The following is a 22324-nucleotide window of genomic DNA, read 5'->3' on the forward strand; positions in this document are numbered from 1 at the left end:
ATACCTCACAATATATAATAATTTACAATATTTACGTAAACTTGTTTTACCTCTAAATACTGTGGATCTAATGAAGGTGCATCTTGATGTTATCCAAAGGTTACAAATAAATAAATAAATACACAACAATAAGAAATGATTAATAAAAACAGGGTTTATTTAATTCATCTGACAGATAATAACAAAACAAAACCATCAAACTTCTGTTTTCCGTTCTGTCTGAACTTTAAATGTGCTTTGCAGAATGAAATGACTGCTAACAGATATCTTATTATTATAACTTATTTTCTCTTAGCTTACAATATAACATGTTGTTCTTTCTTATTGAACAAAACAGAAACACACATTTTAAAAGGTCCCCTATTATGCAAAGTCCTCTTCTCCATGTCTCTTCTACATCAACATGTGTCCCCTCTTCTCCATGTCTCTTCTTCATCAACATGTGTCCCCTCTTCTCCATGTCTCTTCTACATCAACATATGTCCCCTCTTCTTCATGTCTCTTCTACATCAACATGTGTCCCCTCTTCTTCATGTCTCTTCTACATCAACATGTGTCCCCTCTTATTCATGTCTCTTCCACATCAACATGTGTCCCCTCTTCTTCATGTCTCTTCTACATCAACATGTGTCCCCTCTTATTCATGTCTCTTCTACGTCAACATGTGTCCCCTCTTCTTCATGTCTCTTCTACATCAACATGTGTCCCCTCTGTGGAAAGAGACTCTGAAAGTTTCAGGAACAAAGATTCTCTCTCTTTTTGATCCATTTCTATAAAAACCTGTCTGAAAATGAGCTGATCACATTTTGGCCACTTTATGATGTCATAACGATGTGTTGTCTTATGTAACCATTAGCCAATCAGCAACCAAGGTAACCCCCCCCCCTGCAATTTGCGGCAATGATCTGTCTGGTGTTTCGAGCCAAACACGTGTTCTGTGTATATCTGAGACCTGTAGAGAGCATAATAGGGGACCTTTAAAGCGTAACCTTTGCAATATCAATTATTTTGTACTTCACTGTATGTCCACTGAAATATAGAGACTTGTTTAAAACGATTCAAAAGGAAAATATGATGTAGATCATAAAATGCACCTTATAGTTCACTGAGTGATATTATTATTTTAAATTACATTAATCTTAAAGATAGTTAAGTTGATGATTGCATTTGTCACCATTACTGCTACATGAAAATGCAGAAATCAAATTCTCCCACAAATAAATGACACCTGTATTCAAACCATTCATTTCGCTTTCCCTGCTTTCACTAAAGTGCAAAGAATTTGTGAAGAATTGGCAAAGATACAGAAAAAATACCACCAAAATAATTTCACACTGCGCATGCAAACACTCATTCAGATTAAACATATTAACATCACCTTTCATTGGCTGAACAGGTCCTTACAATGTGTGATTCAGTCATTTGACTTATTTTAGGCTTTCAAAGCATATAAATGGTTGTTAATGCTTATAGGCAACATGAGAGAGTTTTCAGTTCATTTTAGACCAATTACTACGGTGTTTGATTATTGCAAACGTGCTACAACCGCCAAAAACATTTCCATTAGGAGAAACCCGCTGCAGTTTGCAAACGATGCAAATATAAAAACACAAATGTTCCAAAACACAGGGGACACTAAAAAGTGACACACACAGCTGGGAGAACCGGGGACACTAAAGAGTGACGCACACAGCTGGGAGACCAGGGGACACTAAATAGTGACGCACACAGCTGGGAGACCAGGGGACACTAAAGAGTGACGCACACAGCTGGGAGACCAGGGGACACTAAAGAGTGACGCACACAGCTGGGAGGCCAGGGGACACTAAAGATTGACGCACACAGCTGGGAGAACCTGGGACACTAAAGAGTGACGCACACAGCTGGGAGACCAGGGGACACTAAAGAGTTACGCACACAGCTGGGAGACCAGGGGACACTAAAGATTGACACACACAGCTGGGAGACCAGGGGACACTAAAGAGTGACACACACAGCTGGAAAGAGCGCTTGGTGACGTTCAGGGTTATAAAGCTGAACAACTGTCTCTGTCTCAGAGTTAGTTTGTCTCATAACTGTCAGTGTTCCTTAGGATATCTGAAATGACTAGGTTAGCTTCGTTAGCTAGCTAGCTTACAGCAGATCTGCAGTGACATCAGAAGGAGTCATGTGATCACATTGTTCAAATAAGACCATCAAACATTTTAGGTACGTTTCCAACAACAGAGACAGTTGTCACTTTTTAGTGTCCCCTGGTCTCCCAGCTGTGTGCGTCACTTTTTAATGTCCCCTGGTCTCCCAGCTGTGTGCATCACTTTTTAATGTCCCCTGGTCTCCCAGCTGTGTGCATCACTTTTTAATTTCCCCTGGTCTCCCAGCTGTGTGCGTCACTTTTTAATGTCCCTTGGTCTCCCAGCTGTGTGCGTCACTCTTTGGTGTCCCCTGGTTTCCGTTTCGTTTATGCAGCTTTTAGTAAACGCTGCTCAAGTTTCCTCAAGTTGGTGATCATGTTTCTTCATTTCTTTGCATATGTTTTGGCACATTTGTGTTTTTATATTTGCCTCGTTTCTGAACCTGCAGAGCGTTTCTCCTGATGGAAGTGTTTTGGGCCGTAGTAGCGCGTTCGCTCCTGTCGGCCATCGTATTTTAAGCTTCTATTTTGACAATAAACGTTATCTAACTTGAGATTAAAAATGCAGCAGAAGCACCGGTCAACACACACACACACACACACACACACACACACACACACACACACACACACACACACACACACACACACACACACACACACACACACACACACACACACACACACACACACACACACACACACACACACACACACACACACACACACACACACACACACACACACACAGTATGAAAGTAACATTATAAAAACTGATTAGTTTACAGTTGTGGCTTCATGGGCAATAGTCAAGTTTTTGTCAGAAATCATTCCCTCTGGACCCCCGACGGTGTGGCACATTTATTTTAATGCTGCTCAATAAAAATATGAAAGCCGAACGAGAGGAAATTAATGCAGATTTTTTGTGATTTTCAATAAGAAATATAAAAATGGTGATTGTCCCCAAACATGGCTGCTGAGTCATGGATGGAAAATTCATTTTTGGTGTTAATTAGACGACGAATTCTGATTAATAAAGGGTTGTTTTTCAGTCTACAGCATCCTATTTAGGTTTTACAAGCTGCCAATGTAGCACAACTACCACGTGAATATAAAATAAAGGAGAATTTTTAAAAACATCCATGGTGGTTCTTCAAATATCAGCGTAAAGTGACAATTATGCGACTAAAATCAATGTGACTCAATGCACTGCCACTTTGATGATTCAGAGGGATTTTCCTATAAAACCACTTGTATAAAAGTTCAAATATTATTAAATATGAAATGTTATTATCATCACTCTAAAGGACCATGCAGTTTGACTTCACAGGAGTTGTGTACACATATCTTAAAATACGATAGAAACTTGTTATTAGAACTCTTTTATGAGTCATTTCTCTTCATCTTAAAAAGTTCAGGTAACACTTTAGATTAAGGTACGCATATTCACCGTCATCTCGTGGTTAATTTACATATTATAGTCAAACTACTAGCTTATTGGTTATGAACAAGACTTCACTTTAAAATAGGGAACTTATTCTGAGTTAGAAAAACCTCATTTTTAGTTATTTTGACACAATTAACACTTTTAGTTTCATCTCTTGTTACATAAGAATACACCATATTTGTTAGGTGTTATTATGAGAGTTATTAGGCCCATATTGAGCAGAGCATATTAAGACCCAAACCCATGTACAACAACGTCCTTACTTACAATAAATAAGCACTAATTAGAGGGTTATTGAGGACACACTCTTAACTAATGGTCTAGTACTTGTAGAATATGGTCACGTAGAACAAGGCCTGTTTTATAATGACTAATACGGAGCCAATGAGCTGCTAATATGCTTGTTGATGAACAACTAGTTGATGGTGAATATGTGTACCTTAAAATAGTGTGTTACCAAAGTTCATATTTTTCCACTTGGCTTGTATTCTCCGCACAGTCCTTCCCTGTGTTTCTGTGTGAAGTATCTCCAGAAGGACGTTGCTACTGGACCTGGAAGACGTTGATTTTGCTCGTGTTCTTCAGCGTTTGTCTCCTGTTGCAGAACCAAACTCTCACCACCTCTCGATCGTAGTTCAGCTCTCGAGCCATTTCCGTGATCTCTTGTCCCGTCGGCAGCGCGTTCTTGTCAAAGTATGAGTTCAGGACTTCGATGGCCTGCGGCGTGAAGCTCGTGCGCCGCTTTCGTTTTTTGGACGGTTCTCCGCCGACGAACTCCATGAGGTTCTGCTGTCCCTTCTGGTTCCAGTGCTCCGCCTCGGCCAGCCACTTCTCCAGAACCGGCTTCAGCTTCTGGGCGCTCTTAGGGGTGATGTCCAGCTTTTCAAACCTGCGGAGCAAAAAATATTCAGCAGGATATATATTACTGTAATTAAATCAGCTTTAATCTAACAATACATCATTTTTGTTTTTTTCTATCTCTAACTATAAATCTCTTAGAAGTTAGGGTTTGATTATAATCCCCATTTATATGATTTTTATTTATTTTTATTTTATGTACTTGTATTTATGTATTTTCGTTTAGTTTAACATTTTTTACCACCCACCCCCTTTCTTTATTACTTTTATTCTTTTCGTTACGTAAAATCACCCTTTTTTTAGCTAGTTTTTGTGAAAACGTCCAATGAAATGTCACCTAGTGGCGACCTTTGTAGTCAAGGGATTTTAAAGGACTACAATACCCACAGCGCCAGCTTTTAAGAGACATAAAAAGCTGTTGAGACACAGTTTTTAAAAGTTAAATTATATAACATAAAAAAGAAAGAAAGATGATGTCATTGCGTTTATCATTTTATTTGAGTGTTGCCTCTTCTGTCTGGGTTTGTTTGACTATGTAAAGGCCTTTATTCTCTTGTGAATGTGTGATGGAAGAATTATTTTTGAATGTGTGATTAGCACAAGTTTCATGAACATCCGGCCGGATTCAACATTTTGTATTCAGGATTTGATGTCTGATGTGAAAACTGTGATTCAGACGGTTTTTTTGGGCCCATTCTCCAACATGTCACCCAGTTTCATGAACATCAAGCTTGTAGTTTCACTGTAATCTTGCTCGGAGACAAACCAACCAACAAACAGCACCATAACCTCCATGGCTTTGATTCACAATTATAACACGCCCGGACACACCAAACTGACACCAAAGAACACGTCCCGACGGACCCGACTGTTGTGTCGCCTCACGTCTCCTGCGTCTTGGCCAGTCGCACTGGAACACACCGCAAAGACTTCAGCCGACGGCCAATTAGCACGTACGCACTGCGCATGCGTGAGTGGCAATAACTCTCTACCAGCAGGCGGCGGTAGTGTGTATTCGTCATTCAAAAGAGGCAACAACCGGAAGACAGACTGGGTGATATATACAAACAACATATATTGTGTGCGTTCCATTTTCACTCTCGTCCATCACAGACTGTTTCTTAAACATGTTTAGTGCGATACTGGCGGTATCAGCCGTCTGTGTGTGCCTTCTTATTCGCCTGTTTGCGTACCTCACTTCCGTTTCGCTTCTCATGCACTGATTCGCTAAGCTGAACAGCCAATCAGAGTGATTTATTTTGCCGACAGCCTCCGCTCCCAATTCAACATGTTCAATCGGGAGCGGAAGGTGTCGACACGGCCGAAAAGACACAACGGTGCGGGACACACCAATCTCAGTAGGGCGACAGGGCGCTCATCGACGGCCAGACATCTATCGACGGCCGAAATTGGCTTTGTGTGTCCGGGCCTTGACTTGTATAACATCCACACATCATGTGAAGCCAAACGAGTCGTCACCGCTGTTCGTAAAACGTGTGAGAAATGTCTGTTTTAATGGATGGAAACAACTTCCATTATAAAGAGAGAATAGTTGCTGTCTTTTTACCCTACATTACTGAGGGAGTCAGGGCTTCATGTGGGGTTCAGTGAAGTACCTGCAGATGGCGGACTGGCTGTACGCCGGGCCCTCGGTGGCGGTGAGCGCCTGGCCTACTTGCGTCTGCGTGAGACCGAGAGACAGCCGGCGAATCTTGAAGTTTTTGGCGAACTCTCGGATCTCGTCCAGATTTATCCCCTCCTCGCCGCTGACGACCTGCTGCGGCTCTGCATTAGAAACATTCAAAGGTTTTATTGCCATCTGCACATAAGCTACAGTGTAGAATCAGTGTGTTGATCAGTGAGTGGATCAGTGAGTGGATCAGTGTGTGGATCAGTGTGTGGATCAGTGTGTAGATCGGTGTGTAGATCGGTGTGTGGATCGGTGTGTGGATCGGTGTGTAGATCGGTGTGTGGATCGGTGTGTGGATCGGTGTGTGGATCGGTGTGTGGATCGGTGTGTGGATCGGTGAGTGGATCGGTGTGTGGATCGGTGTGTGGATCGGTGAGTGAATCGGTGTGTGGATCGGTGTGTGGATCGGTGAGTGGATCGGTGTGTGGATCGGTGAGTGGATCGGTGTGTGGATCGGTGTGTGGATCGGTGTGTGGATGAGAGGGGGGGAACGTACTGCCGATGAGCTGGCCGACTTTAGCCATGTCTCCACAGCTGATGTTCACCGCGGGGGGTAGCGGGGTCTTCATGAGGGACGGCTGCGGGGCGATGACGATCGGGGACTGACTGACGGTCGTTACTGAAGCCTGGGGGAACAGAAACAGTTAGAAGAGACTCCCACTACACTCACATTAGACGCGGTATAGAGTGGTGCAGGAACGAGTCCTAAAACCCGGAAGTGCGTCAGAATTTTACCACTTAACTCGTTTTTGGAAAATATCTGGAAATAAGGTCAGTGGGTGAGACACATTGAAGAGACGGATCACGTTTTGTTCTACGACATTAAATCCATCAGCAGTGACCCCACTGGTGATTTCTGAAGAGTGTACGTGTCTGAAAAGCGATGGTTGTTACCAAGTGGCTGAATAGGACTACAGAAGTCGTGGAGGCCGTTGTACGTAATTACGCCGAACACGTAAACACTCCTCTTAGTTAGTTTCTGTTCTGCTTGAAAGCAAGTCCCTTCCTCCTGCAGACTGTTCAAACAAACGCTTCAACTTGAACCATTTAGAATCTGTGTGTTTGAATATGGATCTTTTACCATTTTGCTTCTGGCGATTAGATTTATGACTCGAAAAATTACAAAAGTAGGGTAGACATGTGGAGATTATCCGGCTGAACAAAACGTGCATTCATCAAACAGGTTCGATTTCCACAGATCTTAATTTTTACAATATTCCAAAATTCTATGGAGAAATCCTGTGTGCAAAAATACGTTACCACTGTACCACTTTATAAGCTTTCAGTAGCTTTCGGTCTGTTTCTCAGGGACAGAGACAGCTCTGGTTAAAGTCACAAATGACCCTCTCATAGCCTCAGACAAGGGACTTGTCTCTATTCTTGTTTCGCTCGATCTTAGTGCTGCATTTGATACTATCGACCATGATATCCTATTGCAAAGACTAGAGCACTTAGTTGGCATACAGGGAACTGCTTTAGGCTGGTTTAGGTCCTATTTGTCTGAATGCTCTCAGTTTTTCTCAGTCCCGCTGCTTTTTTTGTCGAGGGAACCCATGCGGCCTACAAAAATACGTCACCACTGCACGACTTTATAAGCTTTCAGTAGCTTTCGGTCTGTTTCAAAGCAGAAACCACTTCGTATTCCACCCAATCACAGACAGTCTGTACCTGTGAGATGGGTTTGGTGAATGTTGGAGTAGTGGTGACTTTGGGCAGAACTGCAGCCGAGGTCACAGCGCATCCGTTTCCCAGCGTGGCGATGATCTGACCCTGAGAGTTCAGAACCAGCTGGGGGGTAACGGTCTGGACCTGGAGACCCTGGAGGCCCTGGAGACTTTGAAGACCCTGGAGCCCCTGGATACCCTGGATACCCTGGAGCCCCTGGAAACCCTGGAGACCCTGGATACCTTGAAGACCTTGAAGACCTTGAAGACATTGAAGACCTTGAAGACCTTGGAGTCAAAGTAAACTGTATTGTCAGTCTTTTAGTTTGTGTGCACAGACAGAGAGATCGAAATACTGTTTCCCACAATCCCGATTACAAAAATACAAATATGTATAAAATATGTATATACCAGTGTTTCCCCTACCATTGTCTTGGAGGGGAGCTGCGCCCCGCCAACAGATCCCCGCGCCCCCCCTGAAATTGAAGGCGTTTTTAAAAAATAAATAATAATAATCTTTTTTTTAATTTTTATAATTTCTTTTTAATTTGGAACCAAATTGCAACTAATCTATATCTACTGTCACTTTTCACATGCGCTCTTTTATTAAATAAACTAAACACTTTCATTTCTCAGGCAGCAACCCCCCACAAGCAGTAAACCTAGGGGAAACACTGCATACTATATATACACAATCAACAGACACATGTATACATATGCACACATTAAGATACAAACACAACAATCCATATATACAAAATGACAGTCACTTCAATATCTTTGGGAATGTACATTAGTGCAAGATTGTCCATAGAAGCGTAAAAAGTGTCTGGTGCTGGATTTGAGTGTCCTTGGATACCTTGAAGACCTTGAAGACCTTGAAGACTCTGGAGCGTTTGCGCAGCCCCTCCACCCAGAGAAGCTGGGTTCAAAAACAGCGGCAGGGTTCCTATGACCTGTAGAAAATGTTTAAAGGTCACCTATTATGCAAAATAGCTGCTGGGACTCCCACTTTTTTCTCCCCAGGAAAGTACCACCTCTCTAGCATTGACTGAAAAGGGGGGGAAAGTTCTCGTTTTGGAGTGAACGCAAAATCCCAGGAACTATCGGAACTAAAAGGGAAAAGTACTCCGGTGTGAAAGCGCCTATTGAGTTCTTTTTAACCAAATCTCTCTCAGAGGGGCGTGGGGAGGGGCTCCTTATTTTCATCTAAAGTAACAGACAGAGAATCAGCACTTTGGAAACAGGGCTGAAACATAGGGGATTATGGGTAATGCTGCAATGATCTGTTTGGTGTTTCAGCCAATCAGAGACAGGCTCTGTATATATCTGAGACCTGTGATATATTGATGAAAAACAGTATGATAGGAGACCTTTAAGGATAGCAAACTGCCTGATGATTACTCCTTTACCCTTTTTCTGTTATCATGAAGTCTGTTGTATCTTATTGAGGCTGCAGTCAAGACAACGCCATGAAGTGAAGGAAAGATGACAAGGGGAATTCATGAGGAAGAAGAGACTCCCTCTACGCTCACATTAGACGAGGTATTATGCAACTGCTGCAAGGAAAAGTGGACAATGTGGGACGATGAAATGTACGTGTCAATTAAAACGTCATGGCAGGTTATTCTCCTCTAAGTTATATCTTGCCTGGTCCAACAGCAACTTCATGTTGAGACACATTACATTTAGCTGATGCTTTTGTCCAAACGGCTTATAATAAGTGCAATAAACTGTGACGATACAAACTCAGTACAGCAAGAAAAATGCAGATATATAATTGGTTCAAATAGGCTAAACTAATGGCGTGCTCAATTTCTTTATTTGTGTGTTATTGGTTTAATTTAATGGCGAAGGTAAACCAGATATTAAGTTTGCAACAGAAGATGTGTTTTTGAGCCAAGATAGCAAACAGGTGTTTTTTTTTGTTGAGGGGTTCCTGGGTCCCACCGATTACGGCCCCTACACACGGCGGCGTGCGTTGTCGCTTGCCGGCGGGGGGGGGGCTGAAACTCGACCAACAACCAGTCACATGAATCTCCCACCCCAGACACACAAGCACGCGGTTTGATTGGCTAGAGCTTGTACTGGCATATGATTCGATTGGCTGACTCCTCCGTCGAGGCGTCAAAAGTAGAACATTGCTCTACTTTTGCAACGAGCACCGCGAGAGAAGCTACGCTTTGCTCCCACAATGCAGTTTGGCGAATCGTGACGTCACCCCATTCAAAGTGAATGGGCAGAAGCGTTAACGTACGCCGCCGTGTGTAGGGGCCGAGCATCATACGATACGCTGACACCTTCAAATCCTTGTTGCTATATAAACCTAGGCAGACTTCACAGCAACTTCGTAGACGGGCACAACTGCATTATGGCAATATCACCTGTAGTAAATGTTAACTTGTCTGTATTCTAGCACTTTAAATAAGAGAAATAACCTCAGCATAGTCCTCCTTTATCACACTATACAAACTACACAGTAACACAATATAAAGTGAGTGTGATTATTTGGCAGCACCCACCTGTCCCTGAGCGTTGGTGATCAGCTGGCTGGTGATGCCGGCCATGTTGGACATGTTGCTGGTGATGATGGGGGTGGAGGTGAGGGAGCTGAGGAACTGAGGCTGAGCTCCCAGAGAGGCAGCGCTGATCTGAGAACAGGGAAACACAGCAGGTTCAGTGAACTTACCTTTAATTACCTTTCATTACCCATAATCCCCTCTGTTTCAGCCCTGTTTCCAAAGTGCTGATTCTCTGTCTGTTACTTTAGAGGAAAATAAGGAGCCCCTCGCCACGCCCCTCTGAGAGACATTTGGTTACAAAGAACTCAATGAAGCTCTAGGAGGAGATTCAGGTGATAAGGGGGGGGTTACCTTGGTTGCTGATTGGCTAATGGTTACACAAGACAAAACATCGTTATGACATCATAAAGTGGCCAAAATCTGATCAGCTCATTTTCAGACAGGTTTTTATAGAAATGGATCAAAAAGAGAGAGAATCTTTGTTCCTGAAACTTTCAGAGTGTCTTTCCACAGAGGGGACACATGTTGATGTAGAAGAGACATGGAGAAGAGGGGACACATGTTGATGTAGAAGAGACATGAAGAAGAGGGGACACATGTTGATGTAGAAGAGACATGAAGAAGAGGGGACACATGTTGATGTAGTAGAGACATGAAGAAGAGGGGACACATGTTGATGTAGAAGAGACATGGAGAAGAGGGGACACATGTTGATGTAGAAGAGACATGAAGAAGAGGGGACACATGTTGATGTAGTAGAGACATGAAGAAGAGGGGACACATGTTGATGTAGAAGAGACATGAAGAAGAGGGGACACATGTTGATGTAGAAGAGACATGAAGAAGAGGGGACACATGTTGATATAGAAGAGACATGAAGAAGAGGGGACACATGTTGATGTAGAAGAGACATGGAGAAGAGGGGACACATGTTGATGTAGAAGAGACATGAAGAAGAGGGGACACATGTTGATGTAGAAGAGACATGAAGAAGAGGGGACACATGTTGATGTAGAAGAGACATGAAGAAGAGGGGACACATGTTGATGTAGAAGAGACATGAAGAAGAGGGGACACATGTTGATGTAGAAGAGACATGAAGAAGAGGGTACACATGTTGATGAAGAAGAGACATGAAGAAGAGGGGACACATGTTGATGTAGAAGAGACATGAAGAAGAGGGGACACATGTTGATGTAGAAGAGACATGGAGAAGAGGGGACACATGCTGATGTAGAAGAGACATGGAGAAGAGGGGACACATGTTGATGTCGAAGAGACATGGAGAAGAGGGGACACATGTTGATGTAGAAGAGACATGAAGAAGAGGGGACACATGTTGATGTAGAAGAGACATGAAGAAGAGGGGACACATGTTGATGTAGAAGAGACATGAGGAAGAGGGGACACATGATGATGTAGAAGAGACATGGAGAAGAGGGGACACATGTTGATGTAGAAGAGACATGAAGAAGAGGGGACACATGATGATGTAGAAGAGACATGACCAGAGTTGGGTGTAACGCGTTACTTTTATAATTCAGTAATCACACTACAGTTACTAACATTGCCCCGACACGCGTTACTTCGTTACTTCGTTACTTCGTTACTTCGTTACTTACTAAAGTCATAATCACACTGACAGACACGAGGGGTTTCCGCCGCAGGTTTATATGTACGTAATCTGCGCGACTTGCGCGTCCACATCTCCACGTCAGCGATAACTTTGGAGGGATGGAGGTATGCCCATTATTTTTGAGTTCGTCCGAAGAATAGACAGGAATGTGACGGTGAGGTGCAAACTGTGTCCAGGCCAGAAGCTGTTATCCACTGCTGTAAACACCACGTCAACAAACACATGCAAAGAACACATGCTAAGGTGAAGCTAATAGCTAAGGACCCCCGAGCCCAGAGGATGTTGTGAGTGCGCCGAAGCAGCAAACATTTGAATTTGGAGGACAGGTAACCAAAGCAGAGATGGACAGGCTTGTATCATCCTTCATAGTAGAGGAAATGTTGCCCAGTGGAATCACCATCGTTCAGAGATATACTGCGCAGAATACAGATAGCAGGAGACAGAGGACAGCCAAGGTCAGATGGGAGAACATCCAGGAGCTATCTGGATCAGTCTTATCCAGTCTGATCAGTCTTTCCACCAATGGAAACTGAACTCAAGAGAACATTTGAAACTTTAGCAGTGTGCGTGATCTGCCTGTAGGGAGGGGCGGGCCGGCCCTGCGAGTAAAGTAACGAGTTACTTTATGTAGAGAGTAACGACGTAGTGTAATATATTACTTTTTTTTAGTAACGACCCCATCTCTGGACATCACAAAGTGGATTTTGCATAATAGGTGACCTTTAAAGTTGAAAGACGACTGCACTTCCTCACAGCCACGATCGTCCTTAACGATATAACACAGGACACAAAGTATAACTAACAGAGGGTCAGTCTTACGATGGCGGGGTTGATGGAGAGTCCTGCGTTCTGCAGCGCTGCGAGGGAGATGTTGGACTGGGAGGAACAGGAGGTCTGAGCTGCGGACACCTGAGGGACAGGTGAGGGAGACGTCACCTGGACCTGAGGCTGGAACATCGTCTGAGCGCTGGTCTGAAGCTGGGGCTGCAGAGAGTTCAGGACCGTCGCTGCTGAGCACAACAATCAAGAGGTTAGTCAATCTCAATCTTTATTTATTTATTGTTAGGGAAATCTCACTGGTTCCCGGTTTGAGCTTCAGTCTCAGGATCCATGTATCTGTGATCCTCTTCAGAATGGAAGGAGTCATCACATACAGAGCATCAACTAGTTCCTGAACAGTGTCCTTCACATGCTGATATCCAAGAGAGGGAGCTACAGTCACAAGATGGAGGAATAGCGGGTCTTCTAGGTAATCATACATCCTGTCATGTAAAAAATACAGATTTCTTTACTCAAAATGTTGGCTTTTTTCTGAAAATCTGAAAATTCTGACTTTCTCTGAAAATTCTGACTTTTTTCCTCAAAATTCTGACTTTTTCCTGAAAATCTGAAAATTCTGACTTTTTTCTCAAAATCATGACTTTCTCAAAATCTCAACATTCTGACATTTTTCTCAAATCTCAACATTCTCTTAAAATTCTGACTTTCTTCTCAAAATTCTGACTTTCTCTCAAAATCTCAAAATGTTGACTTTCTCCAAAAATGCTGACTTTCTCTCAAAATCTCAATTCAGACTTTTTTCGGACTTTCACATTCTGACTTTTTCTCAAAATCTCAAAATGCTGACTTTTTTTTTCAGAATTCAGATTTTCTCTCAAAATTCTGTGTTTTTTCTTAAAATCCTGACCTTTTTCTGAAAATCCCAAAATGTTGACTTTTTTTCTCAAAATTCAGATTTTCTCTCAAAATTCTGTGTTTTTTCTTAAAATCTTGATTTTTTTCCTCAAAATCTCAAAATTCTGAGTTAGTGTTATACTGTATGTCTGATTAATACAGTATCTATATATCTAGCTATCTAATATATATATATTTTTGTCACAGATTTTCACACACGGTTGCTGTGTTACCCTGGAGGCCGGCGAAGGGCAGTTTGAGGAGGTTCCCGGCCGTGTTCGCTGTAGTGTATCCGGGAAGAGAGGCTACGTTAGTGGAGGGTAGCGTGAGGACAGCGAGACCGCCCCCCCCGATGGATCCGGCCATGCTGAGGGGGATCAGCATGGGCTGGCCCAGAGACCCCGTCTGAGCCATCATCCCCGTCAACAGGGAGGCCAGACTCTCCTGGGTCAGCACCTGGGTAGGAAGAGGAGGGAGAAGAGGAAGAGTTGGTACCCGGGGAACTCATTCATCTGTTTTTTTACTGGCACACTGGTTTTTACAAGGGGGATTGTACCGAGCTAATACTACATCTTTCTACGTTTCAATATCGAGTGTTGGAGCTATATGTCATTAAGTCCATCTTAAAAGGACAGAGAACTGGAATCCATTGGTCGATGCGATTGCTCGTATATCACATAATTGAAGTCGTTTTAAATTGTGCCAGTTTTTTTAATGACTGGAAGCTTTAGGATTGCTTTGATCCTTATTTCTATGTCTACGTAAAATAAGTTGATCATCTAATTTTTCATTATTATTCACTACAATTTTGATTTCAGCAAGTGCTTTTTGTTGCGTGTCATACAACAGCAAACAGGCCCAGCCTCAGCCTCTCCGAGACTTTGTTTGTTGCCTGCTGTTGCTACACCTCCTAAGACTTCAGATAAGTATTACCGATGTGCTCTGTGTTTGATGATGGATCGTACCTGAGGGCAGCTCTGCACGGTGATGGGCATGTTGGCCTGAGGGTGAGACAGAGACAGACTGACTGCAGGAGGCAGCGTCTGGACGGCAGGAGCAGAAACCTCCACAGAAACCAGACCTGCAGGAGCACAGCGGGGGGGGGGGTTACTGACATTTAAAAGCAGGGCAGCTTTGTGTATAGAGTGGCATTCAAAACATGAAGTAATAATAATAATAACTTTCAGGGGACCCAAGGTCGCTTTACAGAAAAACAGGGTATATGCAACGGAGTACAGCGATATTGTAGGTGAAAAAATCAAACAGACAGGGAAGGAGTTTAAATCCCAGGAAAATAAATCAGAATTTCCTAATCCACTCTTTAGTGTCCACTCGTCTCCCAGCTGTGTGCGTCACTTTTTAGTGTCCCCTGGCCTCCCAGCTGTGTGCGTCACTTTTTAGTGTCCCCCGGTCTCCCAGCTGTGTGCGTCACTCTTTAGTGTCCCCTGGTCTCCCAGCTGTGTGCGTCACTCTTTAGTGTCCCCTTGCCTCCCAGCTGTGTGCGTCACTCTTTAGTGTCCCCTGGCCTCCCAGCTGTGTGCGTCACTTTTTAGTGTCCCCTGGTCTCCCAGCTGTGTGTGTCACTCTTTAGTGTCCCCGTCACTCTTTAGTGTCCCCTGGCCTCCCAGCTGTGTGCTTCACTCTTTAGTGTCCTCCTGGTCTCCGTTGTGTTTTGAGCTTCTTGCAGCATTTGATATCTGCAGCTTTTAGTCAACTTGCTGAATGTTTTTTTGAGATTTTCTGAAAAAAGTAAGACATTTTAGATTTTCCGAAAGAAACTAGAATTTAGACATTTTCCGAAAAACTGAGATTTCTTTGAAAAACTAAGAATTTTAAGATTTCTTGAAAAGTTTGAATTTTGAAATATTTAGAAAAAATTGGAGATTTTCAAAAAGACAGACATTTGGAGATTTTTTGGGAAAAAGTTTGAGCTTATATATAATAGACTCTTTGCACTACTTTGTATTTTTGTATTTTATTATATACAGGACTGTCTCAGAAAATTAGAATATTGTGATAAAGTTCTTTATTTTCTGTGATGCAATTAAAAAAACAAAAATGTCATACATTCTGGATTCATTACAAATCAACTGAAATATTGCAAGCCTTTTATTATTTTAATATTGCTGATTATGGCATACAGCTTAAGAAAACTCAAATATCCTATCTCTAAATATTAGAATATCATGAAAAAGTATACTAGTAGGGTGTTCAACGAATCACTTGAATCGTCTAATTAACTCGAAACACCTGCAAGGGTTTCCTGAGCCTTGAAAAACACTCAGCTTGGTTCAGTAAACTAAATCACAAGTATGGGGAAGACTGCTGATCTGACTGCTGTCCAGAGGACCGTCATTGACACCCTCCATCAGGAGGGTAAGACACAAAAAGAAATTTCTCAAAGAGCAAGCTGTTCACAGAGTGCAGTTTCAAAGCACATCCACAAAAAGTCTGTTGGAAGGGGGAAATGTGGCAGGAAACGCTGCACAACCAAGAGAGATGACCGCAGCCTTAACAGCATTGTGAAGAAGAGTCGCTTCCAGAATTTGGGGGAGCTTCAAAGACAGTGGACTGAAGCTGGAGTCCAGGTATCAAAAGTCACTGTTCACAGACGTGTCCGGGAAATGGGCTACAATAGCCGTATTCCCATGGTCAAGCCACTTCTGAACTCAAGACAACGGAAGAGTCGTCTGACTTGGGCTAAGGAAAAGAAGCACTGGACAGTTGCACAGTGGTCCAAAGTCCTCTTTTCAGACGAAAGCAAGTTTTGTATTTCATTTGGAAGTCAAGGCGCCAGAGTCTGGAGAAAGGCTGGAGAGGAGCAAAATCCAAGTTGCTTGAAATCCAGTGTGAAGTTCCCACAGTCAGCGATGGTTTGGGGAGCCATGTCAGCTGCTGGTGTTGGTCCACTGTGTTTCATCAAGCCCAGAGTAAATGCAGCTGTGTACCAAGAGATTTTAGAGCACTACATGCTTCCGTCTGCTGAAAAGCTCTATGGAGATGAGGAATTCATTTTCCAGCATGATCTGGCACCTGCCCACAGTGCCAAAACCACCAGTAACTGGTGTACTGACCATGGCATTACTGTCCTCGATTGGCCTGCAAATTCCCCTGACCTGAACCCCATAGAGAATATGTGGGGTATTGTGAAGAAGAAGCTGAAAGACACCAGACCCAACAATGCTAATGAGCTAAAGGCCGCTATTGAAGCATCCTGGGCATCCATAACACCTCAGCAATGCCACAGGCTGATTGCCTCCATGCCACGCCGCATTGATGCAGTAATCCGTGCAAAAGGATTCCCAACCAAGTACTGAGTGCATTAATGGACATTTTCAAATGTTTGATTGTGTTTTGCTGTTATAAATCTTTTTTTTTTACTTGGTCTGAGGAACTATTCTAATTTTTTGAGATAGGATTTTTGAGTTTTCTTAAGCTGTATGCCATAATCAGCAATATTAAAATAATAAAAGGCTTGCAATATTTCAGTTGATTTGTAATGAATCCAGAATGTATGACATTTTTGTTTTTTTAATTGCATTACAGAAAATAAAGAACTTTATCACAATATTCTAATTTTCTGAGACAGTCCTGTATGTTGCATTGTTGGAGGAGCTCAGCTCAGAAGAATGTCATTGCCCTTTCTACACTGTAGCTTAATAATACAAAAAAAAGTAAAAAGTAAATAAAATAATACGTATTTATCTGATATATGAGCAGTGTTTACCGACTCCCCCAGGGTTTTGGGGCCCCTCCTGCGTGCCGCCGGCCTCAGGTCGTTCCCCCACCTCAAATTTCACCTCACTCCTGTCCTCAGGCAGGGACGAGGGCAGAGACGCGTCCACCTCCACCTCCAGAACCCGGATCGTCTCATTGCCCGACATCACTATAACCTGCAGCAATGATCATCATACAAATACAACATCCTGAACCTGATGTGAGAAATGTGCCAAAGAAATGTGATTAAAAATGTTTCTCTTGTTCAGGTTTTTTCTAGATAAAACTGTGGTATTCATTTGTAAATTAAAACAATTTGAAACCGTAAAAATAAATAACCTGAACCTGATAAGAACGAGAAAACTGAGACGAAAAGAGAAATGTACAAAAGTAACTTACAGCTGTCCAGGGTTTTATAGATGAAGCTGTGTTACTCATTTGTGTTTCAAGCTGTACAAATCTCACTCACTCGAAGGACCCCGAAGTTAAAAACTAAATTCACTTGTCCTACTTCTTTATTTCTGCCAACTTAAATACATGAGTGCAGAGGTGGAAGTAGTGGAGTACAAATGCTTCGTTACTGTACTTAAGTAGATGTTTCTGGTATCAGTACTTTACTCCACTACTTAGTTTCTGACGGCTTTTTACTTTGACTTCTTACATGTTGAACACAATTACCTGAACTTTCTACTTCTTACATGTTGAACACAAATACCTGAACTTTCTACTTCTTACATGTTGAACACAAATACCTGAACTTTCTACTTCTTACATGTTGAACTCAAATACCTGTACTTTCTACTTCTTCCATGTTGAACACAAATACCTGTACTTTCTACTTCTCACATGTTGAACTCAAATACCTGTACTTTCTACTTCTTACATGTTGAACACAAATACCTGTACTTTCTACTTCTCACATGTTGAACTCAAATACCTGTACTTTCTACTTCTTACATGTTGAACACAAATACCTGTACTTTCTACTTCTTACATGTTGAACACAAATACCTGTACTTTCTACTTCTCACATGTTGAACTCAAATACCTGTACTTTCTACTTCTTACATGTTGAACACAAATACCTGTACTTTCTACTTCTCACATGTTGAACTCAAATACCTGTACTTTCTACTTCTTACATGTTGAACACAAATACCTGTACTTTCTACTTCTTACATGTTGAACTCAAATACCTGTACTTTCTACTTCTTACATGTTGAACACAAATACCTGTACTTTCTACTTCTTACATGTTGAACTCAAATACCTGTACTTTCTACTTCTTACATGTTGAACTCAAATACCTGTACTTTCTACTTCTTACATGTTGAACACAAATACCTGTACTTTCTACTTCTTACATGTTGAACTCAAATACCTGTACTTTCTACTTCTTACATGTTGAACTCAAATACCTGTACTTTCTACTTCTTACATGTTGAACTCAAATACCTGTACTTTCTACTTCTTACATGTTGAACTCAAATACCTGTACTTTCTACTTCTTACATGTTGAACTCAAATACCTGTACTTTCTACTTCTCTCATTTTCCAAACAGGCTGGTTCCTTTAGTCTGAATGTGTGTTTGGTGGCGTGATCATTATTATTTAGAGTCATTGCGTGCCTATTGATTTGAACACGATCCGTGTATCCATCATTTCCTGGTCTTCTCTAAAGAAGAGGGACCAATGAAAACGTTGTCATGTTGCCGTTGGTCACCATGGAAACATTCATTAGCTAACAATGACATTATTGTTCTATTAATATAAAGGGAGGTCAGGTACTCTTTAAAACAGCTGCTAGTTATGGGTACTTTTTACTGAAGTACATTTCAAAGCCTCTTTACTTTGACTTGAGTAAAGAAGTTTAGTCAGTACTTCTACTTTCACCAGAGTATTTTTAAACACAAGTATCTGTACTTCTACTTGAGTAAAAGATGTGTGTACTTGTGCCATCTCTGCATGTGTTGAATCTGATTAAGACCTAACCGCTGAGTCATGATTTGCAATAAAGAAGGAAATGACAGCGTTGTTGGCGGCAGGTGAAGAGAGACGGTGCAGGAAGAGAGAGGAGGATGCATACCTGGAGGTGTTTGGCAGGGAATGTCAAAGTGCAGGAGGATTTAAATGGCTGAATAAAGACGTCTGCAGTCAGACAGTGAATGGCTAAGGAGAACAGGAAGCCGAGCACATGTTAGGACACAAAACACAACATCACAAATGAGAAGAGTATGAGTACATATAAAACAATGATAGCCAACAAGCAGCTTAAGCAATGCAGTCTGTGTGAAGAGCATTGCTTAGGTTTGCTAATAATGTCATTATTAAGCATGGCAGGTTTAAGACACTGACGAGCATTAAACGCCAGGTATTATAGAGCGGTGCAGGGATGAAGTATTTTTGTAGGCCGACCCGGAAGTAAGCTGCTGGTTCCCTCGACAAAAGAGGAATGGGATCTCTCCATAGGATTTTAGAAAATAGCTCGAAATAGGGTCTGTGGAAACTAACCTGTTTGATAAATGCACGTTCTGTTCAGCCGGATAATCTCCACATGTCCTACTTTTATAATTTTCTAATCATAAATCTAATCTCCAGAAGCAAAATGCTAACGTTATGCTATGAAGGAACTACAGCCGAGTCCAGCAGCACGACTTCAACGTCACGCCAACTTCAGATCCATATTCAAACACACAGATTCTAAATGGTTCAAGTTGAAGCGTTTGTTTGAACAGTCTGCAGGAGGCAGGGACTTGCTTTCAAGCAGATCAGAAACTAACTTAGAGGAGTGTTTACGTGTTCGGCGTAATGACGTACAACGGCCTCCACGACTTCTGTAGTCCTTTTCAGCCACTTGGTAACAACCATCGTTTCTCAGACACGTGGACTCTTCAGAAATCACCAGTGGGGTCACTGCTGATGGATTGAATGTCGTAGAACAAAACGTGATCCGTCTCTTCAATGAGTCTCAACCACAGACCTTATTTCCAGCTGTTTTCAAAAACCCTATGGAGAGATCCCATTGGCTCTGAGACGAGGGAACAGGAAGTGGTCAAATGCTCACTTCCGAGTTTTAGAACTCGTCACTGCACCGCTCTACGAGGTGACGAAACAGAAAAGCAAGACCTGCAGAACTTGCCGATATATAAATGATGGTGCATCCTCATATGGATGTTAATCAGTTCATAATGGTATGTGGGCACATGGAGAGTGACAGCAGCACACAACATACGTTTTCAGAGTGTTTTCAGGGCGCAGAGACGTTACAGTAGAGAGAGAAGATGGTGCGTTAACACACAGGTGAGTGTTACCTGTTCATTGATAGTGAGGGGGGCATCTTTGGCGGGGGGGTCCTGGGAGTTCATGGCTCTCTGCACCTCCCAGTCACTGTCTTCCTGACATCCTGCATACAAGGAGCAAAGAACGAATATGCTTTATTTGTCAAATGCCCATCAAAGTTATTTTGTCAAAGAAAATCTGAAGTCTCCTCCAACAATGCAACATACATAAGACCTGCCCTAAACACAGACTTAAAGGGGCGGTACTCTGCTGATGCTCAGGTGTATATCAGTATGTAGAGTCTCTACTTTAAAGAGTCCTCTCCTGCTGATGTTCAGGTGTATATCAGTATGTAGAGTCTCTACTTTAAAGAGTCCTCTCCTGTTGATGTTCAGGTGTATATCAGTATGTAGTGTCTCTACTTTAAAGAGTCCTCTCCTGCTGATGTTCAGGTGTATATCAGTATGTAGTGTCTCTACTTTAAAGAGTCCTCTCCTGCTGATGTTCAGGTGTATATCAGTATGTAGTGTCTCTACTTTAAAGAGTCCTCTCCTGCTGATGTTCAGGTGTATATCAGTATGTAGAGTCTCTACTTTAAAGAGTCCTCTCCTGCTGATGTTCAGGTGTATATCAGTATGTAGAGTCTCTACTTTAAAGAGTTCTCTCCTGCTGATGTTCAGGTGTATATCAGTATGTAGTGTCTCTACTTTAAAGAGTCCTCTCCTGCTGATGTTCAGGTGTATATCAGTATGTAGAGTCTCTACTTTAAAGAGTCCTCTCCTGCTGATGTTCAGGTGTATATCAGTATGTAGAGTCTCTACTTTAAAGAGTCCTCTCCTGCTGATGTTCAGGTGTACATCAGTATGTAGTGTCTCTACTTTAAAGAGTCCTCTCCTGCTGATGTTCAGGTGTATATCAGTATGTAGTGTCTCTACTTTAAAGAGTCCTCTCCTGCTGATGCTCAGGTGTATATCAGTATGTAGTGTCTCTACTTTAAAGAGTCCTCTCCTGCTGATGTTCAGGTGTATATCAGTATGTAGTGTCTCTACTTTAAAGAGTCCTCTCCTGCTGATGTTCAGGTGTATATCAGTATGTAGTGTCTCTACTTTAAAGAGTCCTCTCCTGCTGATGTTCAGGTGTATATCAGTATGTAGAGTCTCTACTTTAAAGAGTCCTCTCCTGCTGATGTTCAGGTGTATATCAGTATGTAGAGTCTCTACTTTAAAGAGTCCTCTCCTGCTGATGTTCAGGTGTACATCAGTATGTAGTGTCTCTACTTTAAAGAGTCCTCTCCTGCTGATGTTCAGGTGTATATCAGTATGTAGTGTCTCTACTTTAAAGAGTCCTCTCCTGCTGATGTTCAGGCGTATATCAGTATGTAGTGTCTCTACTTTAAAGAGTCCTCTCCTGCTGATGTTCAGGTGTATATCAGTATGTAGTGTCTCTACTTTAAAGAGTCCTCTCCTGCTGATGTTCTGGTGTATATCAGTAGTGTCTCTACATGTCTCCATGCTTTAATGTTCAAAAAGCTCTTTATTGTTCTCATACTGCCTGTGCTGCAGCACCTCTTTTCACCCTCTGTCTGAAACCAGAGCCCAGTCTGCTCTGATTGGTTAGCTGGCCAGTTATGTTGTGATTGGTCAACCGCTTAGAGATGTCCCGCCCCTTAGCCTATCACGTACAATGTGTTGGAGCGCTAGCCAATA

At 42.3% G+C, this 22324-nt stretch overlaps 1 protein-coding gene across 1 annotated transcript; it reads right to left on the reverse strand.

The window, feature by feature from the left end:
* Nucleotides 1-138: 138 nt before the first annotated feature.
* On the reverse strand, nt 139-21195 carry pou6f1 (POU class 6 homeobox 1). The gene is given in 12 exon segments (XM_079674798.1): nt 139-4467; nt 6053-6221; nt 6623-6752; nt 7795-8078; nt 8650-8746; nt 10313-10441; nt 12768-12955; nt 13856-14078; nt 14588-14703; nt 17350-17515; nt 20651-20721; nt 20724-21195. Coding segments are annotated over 12 exon segments (1944 nt in total). The 5' UTR covers nt 20749-21195; the 3' UTR covers nt 139-4121.
* Between the last annotated feature and the right edge of the window lie 1129 nt (nt 21196-22324).

This window comes from Notothenia rossii (genome assembly GCF_949606895.1).
Source record: "Notothenia rossii genome assembly, chromosome: 4".
In the NCBI taxonomy this organism is placed as follows: Eukaryota; Metazoa; Chordata; class Actinopteri; order Perciformes; family Nototheniidae; genus Notothenia; species Notothenia rossii.